This window comes from Aythya ferina (genome assembly GCF_964211825.1).
Source record: "Aythya ferina genome assembly, chromosome: 10".
NCBI lineage: Eukaryota > Metazoa > Chordata > Aves > Anseriformes > Anatidae > Aythya > Aythya ferina.
The window spans coordinates 15,335,550-15,359,240 of record NC_140306.1 but is presented as its reverse complement, the minus strand read 5'-3'; the positions used below and the strand labels follow the sequence as shown (position 1 = coordinate 15,359,240).

Sequence of the window (23,691 nt, the reverse complement as noted above, 5' to 3'; positions counted from 1 at the left end):
TCTCCTCTCAGTTCACACTCTCCCAGAACTAGTTTCTTTGTCCTGCCACCACAACCAGAGATAAGGAAGTGAGAAAAGGGGATCTTTGCCAGAATTCACCTCTCCACTAAGGGACAACAAACACTGCGTGGCTCATTTCTGGTAAAAGCTGCCCTGTAATAAACTGGAACTGCTGGGGACCACTTCTGAGCAGCCTACAGCCTCATAGCATGAGCTTTGGAGGTAGCAGCCCCACGAGCAAGGCTGAAGAGCTCGGCTTCTGCAAGTAGCTGACCTCCAAGGAACAAGGTAAATGACAAGCACAGGAAGTTCTTCAAGTCCAAAGAAAGTTTCTTCTCCAACACACGGCAACCAACCAAAGAGGCAGCCGTCCCCACACCGTGGCTGGGGTTTGACCAGCATCTTCTGTTTAATGGGAGGGCAGAAAAAAAGAGTCAAGTGGCTCCCGGTCTATTTGGCACCTGCTGTGGAAGGAGCACCCAGAGCTCTGCCTAGCGCCTGGTCAGCGGCTCAGCAAGCACTTCACTGGCACCAGAGGAGCTTAGGAGCTTACAGCTCTTCTCAAGGGGGCTGCTGGGGAAAAAAGGCACAGGGAGTTGAAGGGGATGGAGGAGAGGACACTGGATATATTACTGATATTAACAACTACCTCCCCTCTTGCTAAAAAGTTGTGCGTTACAATATGACAGCAGCAAAACCAGTGACAGACAGACCCAGGGCGTCACAACACTGAAGTCTTCACAATTAAAAGCACAAAGAAAGTAAGTTTCTTTCTCGTATCCCCTCCTTAACATCAGCAAGCACTGCAAGACCCTGAAAATTCACCCATTGCCATCACAGCGTGGTGGTTAGGAAATGAAAACCTGAGCCCCAGCTCCTGGGGCATTCCACCAGCCATCCCGTGGGGTGCTCCAGCACAGGGGGGTGGCACAAGGAGCCCCGCAGGGAAGCGGGAGGGATGAGGAAGCAGAAGGAGAACAAAACACCTGCATCCTACCTGGGAACTGCTGGGACTCATCCAGGAGTAACATGCTGCTCCGGGCACAGCCTTCTGCCCGCACCTCTGTCCCGGCGCTTGTTCAACGTGGCCGCGTGCTCCTGGCCCTCCTGGTATACTCCAGGCTCAGGGTCTGGAGGAAAAGTTTCCAGTGGCTCCCAACAAGTCGGTATCTCTGCCCGCAGCCTGGTGAGCGCTAAACCGCCCTCGCAGGCAGGAAATGCCTCCTGAGAAAACAGTCCCGGCTCCTTAAGGTTTCCGAAAATACCTTTGGTGAGGAGCTCCCGGTGCGCAAACCCACTCAGCCAGCGCGCTGGCAATCGGCGTGCACCTATCTGCCCCGAACTCAGCGGAGACGGAGCAGGGTCACCGTTACATAACTGGTTAAATACGCCTCGTGTTGGGTCTAAATAAAAAAAACTGCCGCTCTGCCCTCCCTGGAGGAGGCAAACGCCACAGCCCTGCCCCAGGTGGCTGCTGCTCCACCGGGGACTGGCAGTGCCCGGCGTGGCTCCGGGAGGCGATGCCGCAGCACCCTCAGTGCGCCCAGGGAGCGGGGCGCAGAGGGGAGGGTGCGCGCGGGGGGCGCCTGGCTCCTCTCCCCCGGCTGGAGCGGCGGAGCTGCGCGCCGTCGGGATCGGGTCCCATTCATGCAGCCCGCCAGCCAGCTCAACTAGTGGCAGGGAGCGAGGCTGAGAATAAAATGAAACTCCTTACATAACCAGCCAGGCTCCGGCGGGGCCCCGAGCAAGGGGAATCCCAACAGACAACAGGACGGCCGGGGATCGCCGCCGTGCCTCCGGGCTTCACCGTGCCGCCCAAAGGAAAAGGAGCAATGCCTTCTGGCTTTGGGAACAACCTGAGGATCTGTGGGTTTGCGAAGTGTCTGCACGAAGCCTGCCAGCTCGCAAGAAACCGGGACAGCTGAGCCCGAAACCTGAGCGGTTTGAACTCGTTTGCGCAATAATAAGCAAAAGAGCATCGCAACCCTGGGCTCCTACATCAGCGACTGCTGCGTGCCTGCAGGAGGCTCTGAGCACAGCACAAGGACTCCAGGTGACATCTCTAAGTTTTTAAGGAAATAAGCGTGTGGAATTTGTGGAGCACAAGCTTATTCGGAGCTTCCTGCCCACCACCTGTCTGCACCAGAAGGCCAGGTACAGGAGGAAAGGAGCGCTTAGAGCTGGGGTTGAGCCCCTAAGGGCTGGAGGTGCCCCTACGGGCTGGAGGTCCTGCCTGGCCTCCTTCAGCACCGCAGGGACTTTGTCCTTACCTGCCACCCCTCACAGGGGAACCCCATCAGTAACAGACAGCAAACCTGGGCTGAGGGGCATGCAGCGAGAGCAGCTGGCTCTCTGCGAGCATCTCTCTGCAGACGAAGGCAGCTCTTTGCTTGGAAGAGGCAACAAGCTGGAGGGGGAGAAAACGAGCACGGGCACAACCAGCCCCAAGCTGCTGTGTGCAGGCAGCCCTGGCACAGCCCCGCGGAGCTGCGGGATGGAGCAGAGCGATGTGCAGCACTCCTGCCGGCCCCTGACAGTCGGCACGGCTCTTACAAGGACCGTGTTCATCAAGGGGCGAGAGAGGGATGAATATATTAAAAGTACGCAGCCAAGGACCTCACAGCAGGCCTTATAAGGGCTCGGTAGGGTTGGAACAAGCCACCAAGCGTGACCTCAGCATCTGACCCAGCAGATTTCTGAAACTGGGAAGCAAGATTTAAAGACAAGCATTTGTGTCAATACAGCTGGGTGCTTTCCAAGGCTTGTTACAGCAGCCAAGCACGAGGAAAATGGAAGTTGATCGCATCAGAGACAACACACACCTGCCCTTTTCCACAGAGGAATAAGAAGTCACTTTCCTTTCCCTTAGGGTGCAAACCAGAGAGGGACTGTGCTGCTCGCAGCAGCCTCGCTGGTGAGGCCACCAGTCACCACCACAGGTAGGTGTTCACACAGCCACAGTGTGGGTCTGCCAGAAATGGCCCGTTTATAAAAATGATCTCCTCCTGGAAGGTGAGCCTGTTATTGCTAAGCCCATTCACTGAACAGCATTTCTGTGAGACCAGGAGGGACGAGCTCCCTCCCCAACACCTCACCCAGCTTCAGTCCCGGCTATCCCAAACGCAGGCAAGGTCTTGGTGAGGCACAGGGACTGCACCAGGGGCTTGTCAGCAAACCCCTGCTGCTTGAGAGGTTCCCGAGTCAGTGACGCAGCACACTCCCCTGCTCCAATCACTCTAAAATTTGTATTTTCCATAGAACACCAAGATAAAGGCACTTCTGAGCATGGTTCTTATCCACCTGACAAGCCAACAGCAGCAACTCTGAGCACTAGAAAATCACGAGGCCCAAAACTCACACCTAAATCTGCCTACACACGGGAAGCTGGACCTGAAAGCTCCTCCTGCCACTAACTCCTCGTATGGCAGGGAATGGGAGATTTTTGTTTATATCCATATAAATCTTGGTTTATTCTGTTTGCTACCTAAGCCTGTTCTTCACAAGGAACCCAAAATCGTAAGGAGGGCAGAGCAGTTGCACATAACTTCACAACAACCTAACCCTGAACTGTACAGTGATGAACCAGGGTGTGCTGCGAATGATAAAACATGCCCTGCTTCAGCCTCAGCACCCAGACGCTCCAGGGCTGTTTAACTGTACTGAATTTCAATGTCCTGAAGCAAAACAGCTGTTAAAATAGTCACATCTTATCAGAGCCAGGGGATTTATATCAGATATTTATCAACAGGTTAGTCAGAAAGTCCACTGAGCTACAATCCCAGCACGTGTGTTTTTCAGTTATATCCTTCAAGAAGCTGTTTTGAATCTCCTCCTACAGCTTGCTACGTTGCTGCTGCCACCACGAGGTATTTGTGCATTGCAAAAGGGTGATTTTGTACAACTTTAACTCCGTTCCGGTTTCACGTAAGTGCGAAGCTGACAAACACAAGCTAAAAGTACACAAGTGTCATTTAAGGAGTGCTTTTAATAGTTCACATACTTAAATTACAAAATTTGTTTGGACGGAATTAAACTAGAAATTGCTGTTCACCTAGCCCTAAAAGAGTTTTATCTTGCAGCCTTCTCCTGTCTCATTCCTGTCTTCACATTAGCAAGTGAAAATAATGCCTTTGTATTCTTTCTTAATTTTTTTTCAGACTTACTCATTAAGCTGCACGCTGAAGAAAACACGAATAGGATGTTTTCAACATCTGTAGCATAAACTGCTGCTGTTAGAAACAGGTAGTGCATCAAAATAAAATTTGAGGTGTTAACTTGGGTATAAAAATAGGTGTTGTATCAAAAACTTTGATCTAAATGATGAACTCTGGTTCATCACTCATAAAAGTTCATTTCTGCAGTTTTCTATAGAGCCTAGCGCAACAATTTAAAGTACCAAATTAAGCAAGTAACCAATGTGGTGCTGTGTTTCAGAGGCTGAAGAACAGCTGTAAATTAACTGAAACAGTTCCCAAATCTGCTGCTGCTTGGCCACAAATACTCTATTTTTACAGCAGCCAGTTACACGCATTTTATTTAACCAGTCACTAAACCAGCACAATGCCAGATAAATTAAGAAAAAATGAAAATGAGCCCTTGCATAGCTTAAACTCAAATTCAGAACAGAAGTGTTTCGTTCTGCCTGGTACATCTGAAAATAAAAGGGGGCACTGCATGAAATGTAAAGCAGAGAATTGTGACTTTGGCTTCACCACGGCTTCATCAGGCAACCTTGGCAAAGCAACTTTGCCACTCCTTACCTGTTCAGGAGGGAAAACACCACCTTACAAATTCACTAATTAGCTTCCTTGTGATTTCATTATGGTTTCGCAAGTTGCCGGTGGAATACTGTAGCTGTTAGCAATGACTAGGTGGGGCGCAGAGCTGAAAACAGCACGGGGAAGAAGGGACAAAACCTGCCCAGGAAGTGAGCCTGACTGTCCTCTGTCAGAGATTCCTGGGCTCCTTTGTGATAAAGAGAAATTTATCTTTAAAAGGCAGGTTTCTGGCCTGGGACAAATCCATACACACACTGCAGAGCCACAGCCACAGCCTTTTTTCTTTAGCCACCCAGAAGGATTTCGGGGTTGTATCGTGACATATGCGATAGGCTGAAGGGGAGGAGGAAGGAGAGGGGGGAAGAAAGCGTGGCAAGCCGTAACAGCGCATCACCTCGGGAGCTCGGCCATCGCTGTGCCAGCCAGCGGGTGTGAAAGCAGCAGAGCTCCGGCATCATCGCCTCCTTTTAAAGCAGCTGAGCGAGTCGTTTCTGGAGTTACACAACACTTCCACGCCACCAGACTTCGTGCCACGCTCTCAGGAAAGGAAGCTGCTGTCGGAGCCTGGGAGGGAGGCAGTCGGGGATGTTTTGGCACTTCCCTGGCTTAGGATGAATGGAGGAGATGGGGAAAGGGTCGGGGCTTTTGGGCAGCGCGAGGCTGGGCAGCTGAGACACCGTCAGTCTGCAATGCCCTGCAGAGCAGCAGCAGCGCTCAGCATCCTTCCTCCTGCAACCACACCTCACCTGAGGTGGGTAACACGAGATCGGGATAAAACGCCCTGGGCCCCAGACAGCCCCCGACACAACCCCACGTTTCTTCTGAAGGACAGACCATGCTGCATAAAACCCACGGGCAAAGCATGCAGCCTGCTGGAACAAAGAGTTCCAGAGAAATTGGGGGAGCTTTTGCCCATTCAGGAGTGGCAAACCTTCCTCCTGCAAGTTCAGCATCTTTCTGTGTTACTTACCAAGCGGTAGCACCCAGCCTCCTTTCACTTTTGCTACTAATTTTGTTTTTGTATTTTATTCAGTGGACACAGAGGACAGCCAGCCCCTACCTTTCTGGCTCTTAGGAAATCAACACAGCTCTGAAGTTTAAGATTTGCAGAGGCACAGAATGTATGTTTAACAGACACAAAGCTACTGCAGATGCTCCTGCCCTTTCCAGGGAGTGAGAACGCATTAAAAATAACCACAGCTTCTTAGCTACAGCAACCCACCTCAGAAATGCATTACACACCTGCAGTTAAATGCAAGTTGGCTGCCTTGAGGTTATCCCACAGCCTACACCCTTACAGTGAAACCTTTAAGTGCTCTGATCCGTAAGGATTGTTGTTATCAGACACTACATGAAAATTCCCCAAGGTTTAGACGCAGACCAATATGCAAGGTTAATTCATAAGCAAATTTTTCTGTATGCGGTGATTATTTCTGCACCTCTACAAAATCACACATCCCGTCCTGCCTGCACTCAACTATTAGCTTGGAAGACAGTCTACAACACAGTCACTACCAGCATAAAAGTCTTCCTGCTAATTCTAAACCAGCAGAGTGCACAGCGGTACAGGGAAGTTCAGGTTTGGTTTCCCAGGCTTGCAGCAGCCCTGAGCTTTGTAGAGGCAGCCAACTTGCTGCTGAGGTTTGCTTCCCTGAGCGTGCAGCCTGCTGGCTTCCTCAGAAATAACGTGGGAGGACTCTAGAGGGAGCTGCATCCAGACACAAGTAACTGAAATAAGAGTCAAGATAAAGTCCATCAGAAGGAAAAAAACAAAACAGGAAGATGTCAGTCACTGCTCCCACATCCCCAATCCATCCTGCATTCTGCAACTGTGAACATGTAGGTTAAATCACAGGATTATTACTTACTGGCACCCATCACTGGCATACATACACCCAGTACAGCCAGGTTTAAGTTAAAAAAATTCCTTTTTATTAAGAATCATCTCCAGTGCTTTTTTAGAGGCAACTCCCGACTTTGTTTGCTCCTCCCTACCCTCCCCACAAGCCTTTTTGTGGACTCCCCCACTTGCAGCCCCCGAGCAGAGCTGCCTTTCCATGCCGAGCTCACACCAACAGGTCCACGCCTCCCCTTACCCCTGCCACCAGCTGCTGGCTAAACAGCAAGGGTGAAGAGACCAAAGCAAGCGTATCGCCGGGTCTGACTGCAAGCAAGAAACAATCACATCCACTGTACTCGTGTCCTGCAGCAGATGGAAGCATTTCATTAAAAAGGGTTCAAAAGTAGAAGGGAAAAGACTTCAGGTTGCTGGGACTGATCTCCTGTACCAGTCACTTCAAGTAAAATTGCAGGTAAATTACTTCCTAGCTGCAGCTCCCCTTTGCCTTTTTTTTTTTTCCCTCCTCCTTCTGCAGCACAGGCCATTCTAAATTTGGATACGAAATGGTTTAAAACAGGATATCATTTAGCAGCATGTTATTCAGGAGACTGTCTCCACACACTTCCTCTGCCTCTCAGTTTCATAAAAGTCAGTATGACATGACCTCATTTATGAGAACAACTTCAGAGGAGCCAAAGCTTAAGTAAATGAGTAGAGGATCCTGTTAAACAAACAGATTTATACCAAAGACTTTCCCTTCTGTAAGGACAGCAGCTTGCTCCATTTCCAACCCCACACAGTCAGCTGGGGAGTGCCCCCCAACACCGCAATATTGTTGTTCCAGCACTGTCTTGGGGGAGGAGAAGAGATGGAAGTTTGGGGGTGGAAGCACCTGAATGAAGCTCTCCTAAAAGGAGGCAGCTCTAGGATGCATTCAGGGACCCTTCCAACAAGGCCGTGCACTTCCAGACTGCAGGCAGGAGAAGGGGAGAATATTAATCCACACTTCCACATCACTTTAGACAAATACTTTCCAGTAATTTCTTGTGACCGCGGTGTTAACTACTTATTTTTTTTCCTCCTCAGGTTAGGGAAGAAAATTTTCCAGCTACCTACAACTCAATTTCCCATGCAATGTAACCATACTGCTCACTACACACACTGTGATGAGCTACAAAGAGCCACAAGGGAACATCACATCGAACAAAGTCCATTCTCGCTATGATCTCACAGCAACTTTTCCCCCAACCACTATGCAAAAAATTATAAGCAAAGCTGATCCAGCAGCACCACTTCAACCAGAAAGTCATTCCTTTAACAAGAGCCCAAAGAGAGCAGAGATCCTCACAGATCTGCCCCACCAGCTCCATCTGGAGTGAAGCACTGCTGCGGTGTTTGGGAAGCTCCGAGCCACAACTACAAGCAGCATGCTCGAGTTCAACCAAAAAGCAGCCACAGGAAGGTGTTCTGCGACACGCTGCACAAGCGAGAGGTGCTCCTACTTGAAACTAGTGTGTTATGCGTATAACTGGGGTTATTCAAGATCACAGGCAGCGATGAGCATGGTTTGTGAGAGGCTTGGGTGAAGAGGAAGGCCTCTCCCCTCCCTGACCTCCTGCACCATCTGCTTCCTCTGGTCTCCCCTGAAAAGGAGCTGAGTCTCGATGCTGGTGCCTTCGCCCTGCAAAGAAGCTGCACTGCAATAGAAAAACCAGCAGCTGCGAGCCCTTCCACTCCCTCGGGACCTGCAGCTCTGTACTGCCAACACAACCGTGCCCCCTTCGCATCCGTAAGACCCCCATGCAGACCAGTTTGGTTTGCAGCAGTAGTCTCTAGCATGCTGTTCCTGGCTATCCCCCAGTCCAGTACACGTGCATATTAAGAAGTGCAGTGATAGGGTTGTAACAGAAAGCTGTCCACTGCTGTGCTCCAGAAGTACCGATTTCAATCCCTATCTGTTGCTCCTACCCCCTCGTCATGCAAACACAGACTGAGCACAGTGTCTGACTGCCTGCTTACGGCACCTTTCAGACACCTGAAACAATCAGCTCTTAACACTTTCCCCTGAAATATACTTTAAAAAAAATGTGTTAACCCATATTCTCAGAGGCAAGAGAACAAGCAACTTGCTATGGCTATTAATAGCAGAATGACAGCAACATGTATGAGTAAGAGACAATGATCTCCAGACACTTCAATCAGAACGATCCAAAGATATACAGAAAAAATGAAAAAAAAACACAGAACATTACAGTAGGACCTGTTCAAACACTCCATTTTTCCTTGGGAAAGCTTTGAGGTATGATTTCAAATGCAGGGACCGTTCATCTGCAAAATCCATATCGGAGGTTTGTTTCCTCTTTGCTCAGATTAGCTTTTATTCCGATGGCATGCTGCACAGCCCTGAGCAACTGCCAGGATCAGAGTTGTAAGAATCCTTTATCTCTACAGTCATGACTACACCACGCTTGTAGCAAAAAGGATTTGGGGAGTTCAAGTTCTTCGCAGTCGTGCACTGCTATCACAAAATCAGACACGATTACACCCGGGCTGCTGCCCAGAAGCGATGTGAGCAGATGCTGCGGGCAGGGATGCCAAAGCTGGGAAGGGGAAGCCTCTGGCTGTGCCTACAGCACGCTGCTAGGATGGGCGTGCAACCCGGCACCCAGCGGGAAGGAGATGCAGGCATCACGGTCGGTATGTCCTGGATGAAGTGCACTGGAGAAAGGACTGAAACTCTAAGTGCTCCTGCACATGGCGCTATGGCTCATTAACTGCCCAGCACTGCAGAAACGAACAAAGGATGCAAGCTGTATAGTTATTAACTCCTGCTTATTCAGAAGCATTCAGGAAACTAGCCCACATGCTCTTCTTCCCCTCGGAGGCAGGGTTTAGTAACTGCTTTCATCAAGTAAGCTTGCACAGTAAGAGTCCTAGCTACCTTCTAAATCATCTCCATAACAGCCCATACTAACCTCAAACAAAACTTAAGGTTCTGAGCAGAGTTGAGGAAAAAAATCCATTAAAACTGAAGATGACCCTCAATACGGAAAATACAAAGAACTCAGCAAATTCTGAAACAAGTCACTGCACGAATTCCCCACACAACACATCAAAAGGACCGGAGCAGGCTGAACGTACAGAGAGCAAGTCACCGCTGAGCCTGAGACCGGCCTACCCACCACCAACAGGTGGGGACGTTACATTCACCTTGGATGGTTCTTCAGTGATCCGAATCACCACCAGAACACAGAAAACCTACTTCCATAAAATAAAGTCACTATTTTGTAAGAAAACTATAAAAAGGTTAGTTTTATTGTTATCAATACAATTCAAAAACAAGTAATCATTTTCAGCCTGGGGATTTTCAGCCTGTTGCCCTTCCAAGGAAGGAACTGTGAAAGATTATTAATCTTTTAAATCTTTTACTGCTAGAAATTAATCTTTTAAATCTTTTACTGTTTCCCCATTACAGGGGAAGGATCCCTCCAGGATCCCTGACAGAACATCTTCAGGATAACCACAATACTAGGAGGGGAGATGGGCACAGCAGGGAACAGGGAGCACAAAGTTCCAGCAGAGAACCAAGCTTTTTAAAAGCTTTGTAGTAAAACTATGAGAGCTCTTCCTTCCTGCTTGTGAATGAAAAGTAAGCATTCTGAAGAGGAGTTTTATGAATGAGGGTCATCTACAAAGAGACAGGACTATAAATATTACTTGGACAAAGCAACATGGAATTACAGAACTGTCTAGGTTGGAAATGACCTTGAGGCCCAGCCTTCAACCTGACCCACCAATTCCACCACTAAACCACGTCCCTTAGTGCCACATCCACAAAATGATCCTCTTCTGCCTGCAGTTAGCCATATTCATAAGCCAAATAACAGTGGACTGATTTTATATTAGATCTAAGGCAAAACAGATGCCAAGTAACATCTGAGTCACTCCATAGCAGTGAAGGAAAAGCGGAGTGCACCCTTCCACAGCAAGCAATATTCTCACAGCTAAGCACATGGAAGGCATCCTGATCTGCTGAGCAGAATTAAAGCCGAACATCTGAAGCATCAGAGAAATCCTAGCTTGGCTCACATTGTGTGAGAAAGTCTTCTCTTGTACCTAATAACTACAAAACCATTGTTAACTACATGTAAATTATTTTCACTCCTGATTTCCTACATTCATTAAAATCTGTTTTTAATTAGTCTCTGAAGAAATACAAAGCATAAGCATGCTTCTAGTGTTTTAAGAAAAAATTAAACTGCTGTCATTACTGGTTAGCAATGTTCTGAGATACAGACATTAATTCAGTTTGCTTGGAAAGAATGATCCCGAGGAACAGGGTGAGTATTCAGCCACAACAACACCGATGTAGATGATTAAAAGCATAGGCCTCTGATAAAATAGCCACAGGAAGTGACCCACTTGGACACAAAACAGAGCCACTCCTCCCTGTTAATAGAAGTTTTTCTAAAACGTCATGGTTCTTAAGGCTCTGCTGAGTACAGGTTCCTGTGAACAAAGGGACAAGGTCAGTCTGAGCAATCTGCAGCCCAGGAACTCATTTCTTAACCAAACACTGCCATTTCTGCTACTTTCTCGTGAGATAAAGTCACATGAATAGAATCAGAGGAATAAAATTTGTATAAACATTTTCTAAGCATTTTAAATCAAAACAGCATCTTCAAGCAGCAAGTGGCTGAAAGAATAAAAAACAGAACTTAAGGACAAGGTACTTTGAAACCAAAAATACCTTAAGAACTGGAAGAAGACAGTGTAGAATGTGTTAAATACAGGTACATCTAAGAAAAGGAGATCTATTCTCAGTAGGCTGAAGTAGGTGCATTCAAAAATCTGTATGCTCTGAGGTTATTAAAAAAATCACAATTTCTAAGGAAGCAAATACAGTGACATCTCTACAGGGTTGGGCTGTAGTTTAATGACACAAGGAGTTTGATGACAAAAGTGGCACCCAACAGCCATGCACTGCTATGTGCCCTCCAACATCACCCCTTCTTGTGAGCAAAATGCATTTCTAGGACCATGCTATGAAGCAGAACAGTTACCTAACCCTGCTTGAACAGAACCTGCAGAGCAGAGCTCCACAAACAGCTATATTGGTCCTGACTGAAGAGGTGAGTAGGGCACTTATAACTAGGTGAGGACAGAAGGTGACAACTCACTTAGTCAGCACTGCCACCTTTTGTATTGTAAAGGAACCCTGCACTGTCAGAAAAGAACAATTCCCTTTTTCTAAAAGGAATTATTTTAAGGGAGCAATCGTTGCCCACAGAATCCATTGAAATGTTTGCCTATTGGCAAGCCAATGATGTAAATATACTTAATTTCACTGGATCCTTTTAATAATAGAGATAATTGTAAATTGATTTATTTGCTTCTGCAAATTTCAGCAATTTATTTGCTTCTGTATGTAATTGCTTCCCTAGAACCTGTAGCTATTTTATAAACGCTATACTCCTTACAGGTTACACTTGTGGTTTGTTTACACCATGGCCTTTTTTTTTTTTTTGGCCAGAAGTCCAGATTTAACCTACATTAAATCCCTTTTTAAACTAAACAGCCACTTCTCCCTGCCAATCTCTGGACCCTAACCTTTACACCGTCACTCACCAAAATTTGTAACGACATTTTTGTCTAACAACTATATGCACAGACTCTACCCCATTCACTTACCACTCTCATCAAGTAAGTCTTCCTCGTCGTCCCCATCGTTGTCCTCCTCCATCGCTGCCTCCTCTTCATCTTCCTCCTCCTCCTCTTCCATATCCTCCTGCTCCAAGTCCGGGTCCAGGTCCGGATCACTCCCTGAGATTGACTCGTCCGACATGATTCCCAGTGGTGCTCCTCGTGCATTACCTGCTCATGGTCTGCTGTGAGGCAGCCCTGCAACGGAGAGCAAGGAGGTACATAAGGAGCCCAGCAAATCCCAACCTTTGAGCACCAAGGCTCAAGATCATAGCACTGTTACTACATCTAAAAGCATGGATCTACTGCCAGCCTTAAGTAACATTTATAGCAGACTTTGCACAAAACCCTGTGTAGAAAACGGATGCCATAAGCATGGTACTGTGATAATAAAGGTCCCTCTTTCTAGAAAAAATACGAGAACCACCAAATTAGCTAATTCAAAAAAGCACCTCTTTGTATCCTTGACACATACGCAGCGGGAGGACTCAGTATAAATACCTTATGGGAACAATTTCACTACCATCCAAATGTGAAGCACAAGAAAGAGACAAGAAAGAAGACAAGAAAGAGACAAGAAAGACTTTGGTTGCCCTGGCCCTATCTGGTCACTCCTCTTCCATGCAAGAATTATCATGAGGAGGCTGTGCAGGATGGATGAAAAGAAATACACTCAAAGTATAATAAAGAAGGCTTGATCTTGAGGAATGTAAAGCAGAGGGTATGTTAAAAAACAAGAATTATGGCCCACTCATCCCCTAAAATGAAGAAAACACTCCCTCCAGCCATTCTTTTTCCATTGCCCCCTACTTACACCATATCTTAAGTGTAAGCTATAAAATGCCTGGGAACTAAATGGCTTTAAGAAAAGATTCCTAAGCAGCTGAGGCAGCATACACATCCACAAATTCCAAGAAGTGGAAAAAAGTCATTTTTCAATTGTGTTTCAGAAGGATCCATAAGAGTTTGGAAACTCCAAGGTTAAAGACAACTGAAGTCTCCTGGAGCAGGGCTGACAATCTCCCTGTCAGGAATGCTGAATTATTCCAGCTGAAGTCATCAGCTCCTGCTTTGCCTCTCTCAGCTTCTCGATAACATCGAGAAGTGTCTGTGAGAAAGCAGAAGGGAAGAAAATAAACGCAAGGGAAGGACAGGTGGTGGAGTTCAGGTAGGTTCAGGTTGGAATAGGAAGCTTTTCACCACTAGGTCCTGGTAGCACTTTGCCGCCATGCAGAGACAACTCAAGCCCTCGCGCTCTTACACGTGGCATCCAGAACAAGTTGGCTTCGCCAAGCAGATGGGAGAAACGGCCAAACTCTGCATGAGCTCAGGTGGAGCCGTGCCAGTTCACACGAGCTGAGTGAATCCATTCAGCTCGTGCTCTGCTGGGGACAGGCACTGAGCCCTGCTGGGGACAGGCACTGAGCCCTGCCACTGCCGCCTTCTGACACCTGGTGCCTCCAGACCAGGGCTGCAGGCACAAAAGGGACCACAAGTTCTCTCAACTCTGTGCATACCTCAGAACAGGAGCTTATTTTTGCTTTCAAACAGCTACAATGTCCACTTCCAGCAGATACGGAGCCCTAAGGAAATCAGCCAACATTTTACTCCTAGAAATAGCCAGGCTGTACTCAGACTCGTAACCCTGAAGCTGCACACATCTTCCTGCGGTTCAGGGGGTGGTGAGCAGCGCGACCTTCCTAGCTTTCTGCTGCTCATCTGGGATTTCACGGGGATGTGTTTATTTCTCTGTTGACCACACTGTGCTAAGAAGGCACGTAGCATCCTCTCTGCCAGAAACTGCACCAACAGAACCGTATTAAAAAAGTTACAGGCTTCACTATCCTAGGAAGTCAGCACCAACCAAAACCAGTGAAGACATACAAACACTACTGGAAGAAATGAATTAAGGTTTCTTAAGCAAATGGGAAAAGCAGAAGTGCTGTAATGCCAGTAACCATTCTGAAGTACAACACAATCGAGCTTCTTGCATCAGGATTCTTCTGTTTCATTGTTGCAGAACCTTAAAAAACTTTCATGGGAAAGGATATGGGTCCTTGCATTCCCATAAATAACATCACACCCAGCAGAGAGCAGCTATCCAGTACAGAAATGCTCTAACATGAGATTTATTTTTCTTTTAAGCAGTACGTACATGTTTTTAAAACCTAGATTTTGAAACCTTTTCAGCAGCCCTAGCCACATGCAGAAGAGTCAAACAGAGGCATTCGAGGAGCCATAAGGGCTCCAGAAGCCTGGTAGGTGCAGAGATGCTCAATTCCCTGCCATGTAACTGTCTGCCTGTCCTCCTCCCATCCTCATCCTCGGCTCTGGCAGCTCTGCAGCCACCCACCACACCAGCCACCCACCACGGGAGCTCCACATCTGCGGAGGCTCGCACCCTGCCTGGCGGCAGCAGGGCACACCAGGCAGGTATTACACAGCCTGGAGACTGCCCTCGTTTCTCACGCAGACCTGACCCACTTTGGGGCTTGCACAAGGGGAATTACATCACCCAGCCAGCCTGGAGCTGCCTCTCCTGTTTTAGGGCTGAGTTACTCCAGCCTGCCCCATCCCCTGGCTTTGGGAACACAGGCATGCCGTGCTCTGCATATAATCGCTGTAGGAAGGGCACTGTCCGAGAGGTGAACAGATCCCCTTCACCTGATCGAAGTCACCACTCGTCCAGACTTTCTGGCTGTCCCACATCAGACCAACTCAGAGCCTGCTGCCCCCTCACCCAACGGGCAGCGCGTCCTGAGCCTCAGGAGGGTCACTGGCACCAGGACACAACCGAGAGCCTGAAGTCCCTGCAGCACGATGCCCAGTTCCTGCAGGTGGTGATGCTGAGAAAGCTGGCTTGGCTACGAGGTGAAAACGCTCCCAAATTCCTCTTGGTTACATCGGGAAAAGAGAGCTATCATTATTAATTCCCTCCAGGGAGGTAAACCCTGCCATCAGCTGAGCATCAAATTAACACCCAGACAGCCCCTCTCGTGCATCAAGTCCTGGCTTTCAGCAAAGATAAGAACAGGTGAGCAGTTTCCTGGGCTTTGCTTTAAGGCAGAAATCTTCAGGCAGTAAGTGCCAGGCGGTAACAACTGCTGCCTCCTTGGCACATGCAAAAAGGAGGCCCCGTTATGGACTCAGAAACTGAAAAAAACTCACCAACGCAGACACATTTCTGCTGTCCTACTGCTTCTCTTTTGCTCTGCAGAGGTTTTTAATCACATTTCTTAATGCACCTTGAAGTTGAGAGAGGAACATGACAGTGATCATCTTCCTTCCTATGCTCACGGCGGGGTTACCCGTGCTGCAAGCCGGGCTGTCAAGTGGGCAGCGAGCACAGGATCCGCCATAGCCTCACCCCTTCTGTACAGCACCAGCACTCACAAAACCCACCCTTTAATTAATCTGTCCTTTCATTACCTGCTCTGGGCACCGAGAAGCAACGGAGGATGCGTGGAACAGGACACCAGGTGCCACCAGGAGCAACGTGCCTTTGCAGAGGGAGCCCACCTGCTGCGGGGAGCGCTCAGGGCACAGGACACGCTCGTCCCACGCAAATCCCTTCCAAAAGGGCAGGTTTAGCACTAATGCACGGTGCTGAACAGTAAAGAGGATTCTATCACCTCCCCAACCGCCAGCCAAGGCCGGTATCTGGGACTCATCAAGATTTGTCCCTTAAAGCCTGTTTTGTAACCAAGACCTTACGGTGGGCAGCGCGGTACCGGGCTGTGCAAACAGGATCAAGCGCGCCGGCAAGTCGCAAGAGGATTTGCGCAGGCAGTTTAATAAAACCAGGTATTTCAAAGTCAGTGTTGTGTAAAGCTCTTTGGGTTTCGCTGCAGTCACGTTTTATGGTATTAATCATTTCCTTTCTGTTTGTTTGGCAGCAAAATAGTTGCTTGTGGCCATAAGATTCCCCTGGCACTCTCCGAGCGCACACCAACATTTCAACCTGGAAGCGTGCTGACGGGCTCTGTGGGGCAGGAAACCTCCTCTTCCTGCTGGATCACCTGCATGCACAGCTCTGGTACTTCATAGGCAGCCTTCAGGAAGTGGTGATAAAGGACAGAGCTGGATCACTGAAGAATCACATCTAAACCTTTCTGTAAGATAAGAACCTCCTAACAGTTTGCAAGTAATACCCCAAGGAATGGTTTTCTTTTCAGTTTAAAAATCTAACTAGAAATAAGTCTGAGAGCAGTGGGCTTGGACAGTTTGATTAACAAACATTAGAACCTCTCCAATTTTCATCATGTAACGTTACAATCTCCACAGGATAAATATTTACCCCAAAAGCAGCCAGCAGTGTCACTAACCCAGTGGATCTAGCAGACTTCCCCCCTCCTCTTCTTTTTTTTTTTTAAACTAAAAATCAACAAGAATTTCTTCCCCCATGACACTCCCAATCACATTTAGGGCCATCCTTACCTAACTGATTACTCTGTGGTTTAAAGCCCTTCTCCCCATGGAGTTTGACTCGAGCAATCTGGTTGTTCAGCTGTGAATCTGAACATAGCTGGGAAGGAAGAAAAAAAATTCTCCTTCCTTTCCCCTTGTACAAATCACACCAAAACTAAGAGACATTGATCCCCTGTGTGACATGTTTACTAGAGGGATGTTAAGGAAGGAAGAAGCAGCCATCTGAAACCCCAAGTCAGGGGGTTACCTGCCTGTCCCAGACTATGCCTGAGGTCGGTGGCTGCACTTCTGCCCACAGCCAGACCGTGCCCATGCTTGACTCAAGTATTAAGGAGCCCACTGTGATTTGTGGGGATTAGGTATCGAGGGACAGAATAACCCAGGGGCTTAAAAAACACTTCCATGTATCAACTTTAGGAGTCTACTTTATAGACTAACAGCCTCCTTCCTGAAAGGCACCACAATACCAAAACCAGCGTGAAACTGGCTGTTCCCTGACAAAAACAAACAGAAAAGCCCCTGCAAGAAGGGGTGGAGTATAACTTGTACAACTATCTGCCCGAACAACGTTGCACTGCCTTTGAAAGCAATCTTTTAAAATTATGCTAGAGGAGAAATTGGCTTCCTACAAACAAACTCCTTGGAAATACCCCTGGGATTAACACCACAGCTGAAGGAAGCCTCTCACCTCACCACACCACCGGCCACGGTCCCAGCTCCAGCAGTTTCTGGCTAAGTGGCTTTTCCAGGCTCTGCCCGTGGTGCCGACAGCAGCAGCAAGGCGGGCAGTGCCGGAGGAAGGAGCGAAATCCTGAGCACGGATTTCAGACGAGTGGGAAGGCTCCACGGCAGCACGTCAGGACTCCCAGCTACGTCTGTTTTACACAGCAGGTGAATTTGGGGCAAATTTACCCAGCCACCGCTGAAGATTACCAGTCTGAAAAGCCAGGATGTAGAAGTCAGCTCAGGGGGAAGGCAGCCCAAGCCTCCTCTCGTGAGGACAAACTGGTGAGAGGCAGGCGAACTGCAACAAGCAAGGAGGATCCAGACAGCTGAAAGATCCCTGCAGGAGCCGAAGCCCTCGTTACACAGCAGTGGCAGAGAAGTTCTGCAACAAATGACCCTGAGAGAAGCAGTGGAAAAGGGAGGGGGAAGGCAAAGAGCCCCCTCCTGAGCAAAGCTCAGCCCCTGCGACCCTGCAATGCCCGGAGGTGGCTTTGGCCATGGCGAGACGCTAACGTTGGGGCTTTCCTCCTGGAAGGGCCCCCCAGGGAAATGGGCTGAGATAGCCCAAACAGCTCTCTCCCCCTTCAGCACGAGGAACATTGCATGTTTCTGCGGTGCTGAAAGGCTGAGCTGCTCTCCCCCACTTTGGCAGAATCGCCCCACCCACACACCCTTTTTTTTTGCCACCCAGGGAAGCACTGAGGAGTTTCATTACCGGGGAATGATTCACTGCCTTCGCTGCCTGACGTTCTGCCATCACCGGTGGTCCAGGGCAGCCCCCATCCCCTCCAGCTGAGATCCAGCTGCCTCCTGGCTCTCCATTCCTCACCTTCCTTCCTCTTCGGCACCGGCCTTAAAACCCAGGCTCTGGCTTTATGCAGTTTTTAGGAACGGAAAGCTTCCACGCGGTTTTGTCCCTCTTCATTCCCCATCTCGCCTCCAACCCCGATAATTACGCTGGAGACAAGAAAGCATTACTTAAGCCACCTACAGCTTACCAAAGAAACTTGAACACAAGCAAAAAAAAGAAAAAAAGCTGTAGGAGGAAACGGAAATAAGCAGTTTTGAGCTCCCATGGTATAAAGATGACAATTAGCATATGGCAGACCCAAATCGCTCCCGTCTGTGATGTGATCAGAAGCTGACTTTTATTGGCTACCACTCTAGATTAAAAATCCATTAAAGGTTTAAGAACTGCCAGCAAGATGAGTTTCTTTCAGTCATCCCCTCCGGCAGAACATCCTGCTGGCACAGGGCTGCAAAGATTTATAGTTAGTGCCACTTACAGAGGTCACTCTTCTGCTGGTTTTGAGAACAGCCACCAAAAAACGCTCAATCTTTGCCTTCCCCTCTGAACAGGTCAAGATAAAAAGTCACACGGATCCTCACCTACCCCACACAAACCCTAAGCCAGCGCTCGTTTCGGTACCGCTCAGGCCCAGCACCTCAGGCAGCACGCAGGGGATGTGGCTGGACGAAGGAGCCTCCTGGGCTTTGGTCCACAGCAAAGGACACGGCCCCAAAGGTGTGTCCCGCTGGCACAGAGCCTCCTGGTGGTTCAGACACCTCTGCAGGGAAGGACACCACAGCTCAATGCATGCTGTGAAAAGCCTAAGATACCTTTTAGAGGACTGCTGGCACACATAATTAGAGACAAGTGTTACTGCACAAAAAAATGGACTAGGAGTCTCTCCCTAGAGATAGTTCATTTTTTAGGCTTTAAATCCATGAGTATAGGACTTATTTGAATAACTTTCAGTAGAGCTTTAAAAGCAGCGTAACGTGCATTTGGCTAAAGAGCATCACAAACATCCCCAACAAAGGTCCCCTGGGGGCTACCAAGCCGCCCTGGTAGCCATACCCAACTGTCCGGTCCCAGCAGGTGTTAAAGAGGACATTAATTAGTCACGAACTGCCACAGCCATACCCAACACTCGGACGGGAAGGTGCAACCAGAGGGGGATTCATCAGCAAACTATTAAAGCATCATGAGGAGTAAGCCCCCTAACAGCAACCTGCACAAGCAGCTGCTGGCTACTGCACTCAGCTGCAAAGAAGCATCGCCAGCTCACATTCATAAAGTCACATTCCTGGCATTTATGACAGCCACGTTTCCTGTACTTCAGGTTCTTGCTGATAAGACAAGGCTGCACGGGCACTCAGACCCACACAGAGCCCAAGTGCTGTTTTTCCAGGACTCAGAAGCGGAACAATACAAAGCATTCAGCCATGATCTGGGGAAAAAAAAAAAAAACAAAAACACGACCTTTTGTGTATTGCCTCCCTCGAGGAGAGGAGGAGGTTCTGGCCAACTGCTTCCTGCAGGAGACTGCTCCTGGCCTGGTTTGTTCACCAGTTGTGGCCGTGGCCGGGCCAGCAGCTGCCCCACAGCACCAGCACGAGGCTGTGGGCAAGCACCTTGCTGACACGGCACCATCCTGGGAGAAGGGGACAGCCGTGACATGTCAGCGTCCTCAGGCTCAGCGGAGCTCTCCCCTAAAATAGAGCAGGAGTGGAACTTCTTGTCTCGTCCCCATTGTTCCTGCCCTCCTCCGGAGCCGGCAGGAACAGACCTGAGGGTGCCAAGCCCTTCACGCAACGTGCCCGGCCGTCTGGCTGCAGAAATCCTTGAGTGCTGCTCACAAGGGCTGAGCTCTGGAATTTGAGCAGGAAGCGTGAATCCTCTCGATGGGAACGCCTGGGTACAACGAGCAGCATTCCTTATCCAGGCAGCTGGTTACACCTTGCTCAATTTCACTCCCAATCCTGTCTCTGTTAGGGACAAACGGCAAAAACCTCAGGGCTGTCCAGAGGATGCACCTTCCCATCACGATGCGAGCACACAGGCTCACAGAGAAGTCCCAGCCCAGCAGCAGAGGCTAACAGCTCTGTATCTCCTCCTGGGAAAATAAGCACTTCCCTGACCAGGAGTATTGATTTAGTTGAAACCTAAGACCTCCTCTCTGCTTTGTGGTGCTGTGTTGTTTTAAGTGCTATAATAAGCATGGGAGGAAGGAAAAGGCACCTCTAAGCCATTTTGTGTCCTTTTTTTTTTTTTTTTAAGAGAGAGTCAGGAACAAGAATTTCTTCCAGTCCGCATGGCCATGCAGATCACCGCTTCCCCACTGTTCTCTACTCATTACCTGGGCCTTCTTCCTTCCCAGCAGTTAACTGCTGTCGTTACAGAATAAGGGAACTCAGGGCACATACAAGAGGCCGTCACTACTCACATTCAGCAGGGGACAGGACGTGCAGTTACAACGGGCAGAAACTTCAAAGGCCGCCTGCTGCAAACCTTGCCGCGCATTGTCTCGGGAACCCCAGAGCGAGGAGCTTCCAGAAGTAAAAAAGTAAACAGAGGAAACCCACACAGCTCTGGGAAGTTCTCTTCCAGAGAGAAGAGGATCACATCCCACTCCTACGACAGCTCGGTTTCAGAGCCTCCCCCACCCCAACATCCCCTGCAAAAGCCACCCGACCCCTGCCTTTTGGCATATTTTACTCTTCCAGCTCTCGTGGTGGATTTTTCCACGAGAACACTTGCGATTAAAACAGCAAGACCTGAAAAAACGGAGAACCCCATTAAAAGGGGCAGCCTTATATTTTCAGGAAATTTATACACTAAAAGGCTTAGGAACTGAAGGAGACCAGTAGCAAGCTTCGACATAGAAGATCCACTGCTTTCAGAAGCGCGCTAGTTCCCAACTTTAAGAGGAAAAAAGAGAAAGTCCCAAGTTTAAGCTTTGTGTTCTCCCAGGCCCGTTGCCCCAGGGCATGTGCAAGACTCCACCAGCCCACGAGGATCACCCACGAGTGTGAAGAAAAGAAGGAGACCTTTGCCATCCTGATAAAATATAAGCAATGGGGGGGGGAAAGCAGCTCTTGGTGGGGAGATCATCATCCACCCGGGTGTCTTCCAAGCACCTCCTCATCCTGACTCGCTGGGATGTCTCCAGCTCCTGAAGCCCGTCTCCCTCAGCAGTCCCCAGCACCACCTTAATGCCTCCAGTGGTTAAACGCACTCCTTGTTGACAGAGCGTGCCTTTTTCCGAAGCTGAATTTGAAAACTCCCAGGCATCATCACACCTTTTTCCACTAAATTAAGAGCCCTTTGGTACTCAGCTTGTTTTGCCCAAAGAAAACTGTGAAACTTTTAAATCTAAGCCAATGGAGAGCTTCCTGATCTTACCCCCATCCGTACTCAGTATTTCCTGTTTATACATCTAATTACAGATGAACATTACTATTTAAAAAAGTAATTAGCTTCTTTGAGGAGCCTTAGGACCCACGGCAGGGCTCCGAGGGCTCACATACTGCCACATACCTGCTCTGCTCCTGACATCCCTGCCACGGCCTTAGCAGCACCCGTAGCCACGCTCGGGCTCTGCAGACACACTCGGTCACACTAGCCCGGGCACCCAAACAACTCCGAGGACACTCCGCAGCTCTTCTTCCCTCTTCATGCTTCACCACGCGGCGTAACCTTTATATAACCACACTTCCCATCAGCTCCAGTTTGGTGCTCTCTTCCAGGCCACTGATGAAAACACAGCGGAGCACCAGACCCAGCACAACCCTGGGAAATGCCCCCACTCAGAGTTGCCACATCTGCTTTTTTTTAAGCCCGGTTTTGACTCGCTGACCACTCGTCCCTGTTGACCAAGATTCATTTTTCGGTAACACCCGTGCAGATTAGCATTAGGGGAGGAATGGAATATAAATATCACGCTAAGCCCGGGTGCTCGATACAAGAGCTTTAATTACCACGCTGTGATCTTCCAGAGTATCGGCCGAGCCCTGGCACCCGGCCACCGAGCCGTTTCCTTTCTTCCACTCATTTTGACTAAATCCTCCCAGCCAGCCATCAATCGACTCCCTTCTGAGCACTGCCCCGTTCTCTAAGCAGACTGAGCACCCCGTGAGCACCTCCAGCCTCCTTGCCAGCCTCTCTCAGAATCAGGGGTTTTGTTTTTTCTGTTAACATTTGGGTGCCACACAGACCTGGAGCAACTCATGTGAAAGCGATACACTTCTACAACCTGGTTATTCCAGACTGAACAACTCCAAATCTAACAATTTACACTTAATTGATGCTGAAGTGCTGGACAAAACTGAGTTTAAGAGCCATGGGGAAGTGTTTAATGAGTTATGTCTCTAAACCATCATTTCCAGCATTCTGATAGGCAGGACAAGCTTTCTTCACAAGCAAAATCTCGAGAGAAAAAAAAAGTTTCCGCTGCCAAAGGAAGAACGTAGAAGATCTCCACGGGATCTCCATGCTTGAACTCCTTCCCAGACCGTGCTGGTCCTACAGGCTCTTTGTACTCGATCGCCCACACTGGCTGAGCAGCAGAAGGGATCTGCAGTTTCTGTTCATCAATTCTGCCCTTGCACAGCCCCGGCTCTTTGTTAATTAGATCAAGCGAGCTTTCCGCAGAGAATGCCAGAGTAATGTCTGCTTGTTATCTGCCAAATCACCACAGAGCCTCTTTAATTGCTTTTATAAGTTTAATGCCTCTCTTAAGGCTCCCTTGTTATGTAAAGTGTTGTTGTGCACATTAGGCCTTGATCAAAGTCCTCCTCGTGCTCAGCACAAGTTTGGATGCATCTGGGACAGAGAAAGCATGTTGGCTGTACATTCAGGTATTCCAGCATTGATTTTTCTGTTCCTCTGCCAGCAGAAGCCCTCCAGCACGCTTAGCCCCTGGCTGCAGCCCTCGTACAGCAGCTGGAGGTGTTCCATGCCAGCACGTGGCATCTGCTCAGGCTGCCACCTGGACAGTTCCAGGCAGGCCTGCAGTCGGGCAAAGCTGCACCAGCCAGACACCGCTCACCTCAGCCTCCTTTCCAGGCAGGTGTCCAAGAAGTGCTCAAGTTCCTGGGCTTTCGGACCGTAGCTGATGCTACTCCGCGGTACGAACGCTGTTTGTACTGCAAACCAAAGTCTGAGATTTCTCCAGATTCCTTTTGAAGCAGCTGGCTAAGTCCTCTCCTTAATATTTCTGCAGCCTTCAATGGTATCTCGGGTCAGCAAGCTGTCCGGGAGGCCTCCGCTCAGGCACAGATTCAATGCATCCTCTAGACAGGTACATGGCAGCCTTCAGGTCTTTGCTGATGTTTGAATAAATCCCTAACACCCAGGTTGATTCATTCACCTTCAAATTCGCCGACACCCCTCTAGAACAGTAACCCTAGGGCACGCTGAAAGGCCACCAC

The 23,691-nt window shown here is 48.9% G+C and overlaps 1 protein-coding gene across 5 annotated transcripts in view; it reads right to left on the bottom strand.

Moving 5' to 3' along the window:
- Positions 1-23,691, bottom strand: part of RAD54L2 (RAD54 like 2) — a 60,279-nt gene that overhangs the window by 27,698 nt on the left and 8,890 nt on the right. For 3 of the 5 annotated variants that reach the window (XM_084531422.1, XM_084531425.1, XM_084531421.1), the window contains exon 2: positions 12,310-12,519. In XM_084531422.1, coding sequence (XP_084387548.1) covers positions 12,310-12,463 — 154 coding nt within the window. In that variant the 5' untranslated portion in view covers positions 12,464-12,519. Of the gene's footprint in view, positions 1-997; positions 1,875-12,309; positions 12,520-23,691 lie in introns of those variants that run through there. The other 2 variants (XM_084531424.1, XM_084531423.1) reach the window with 2 other exon arrangements.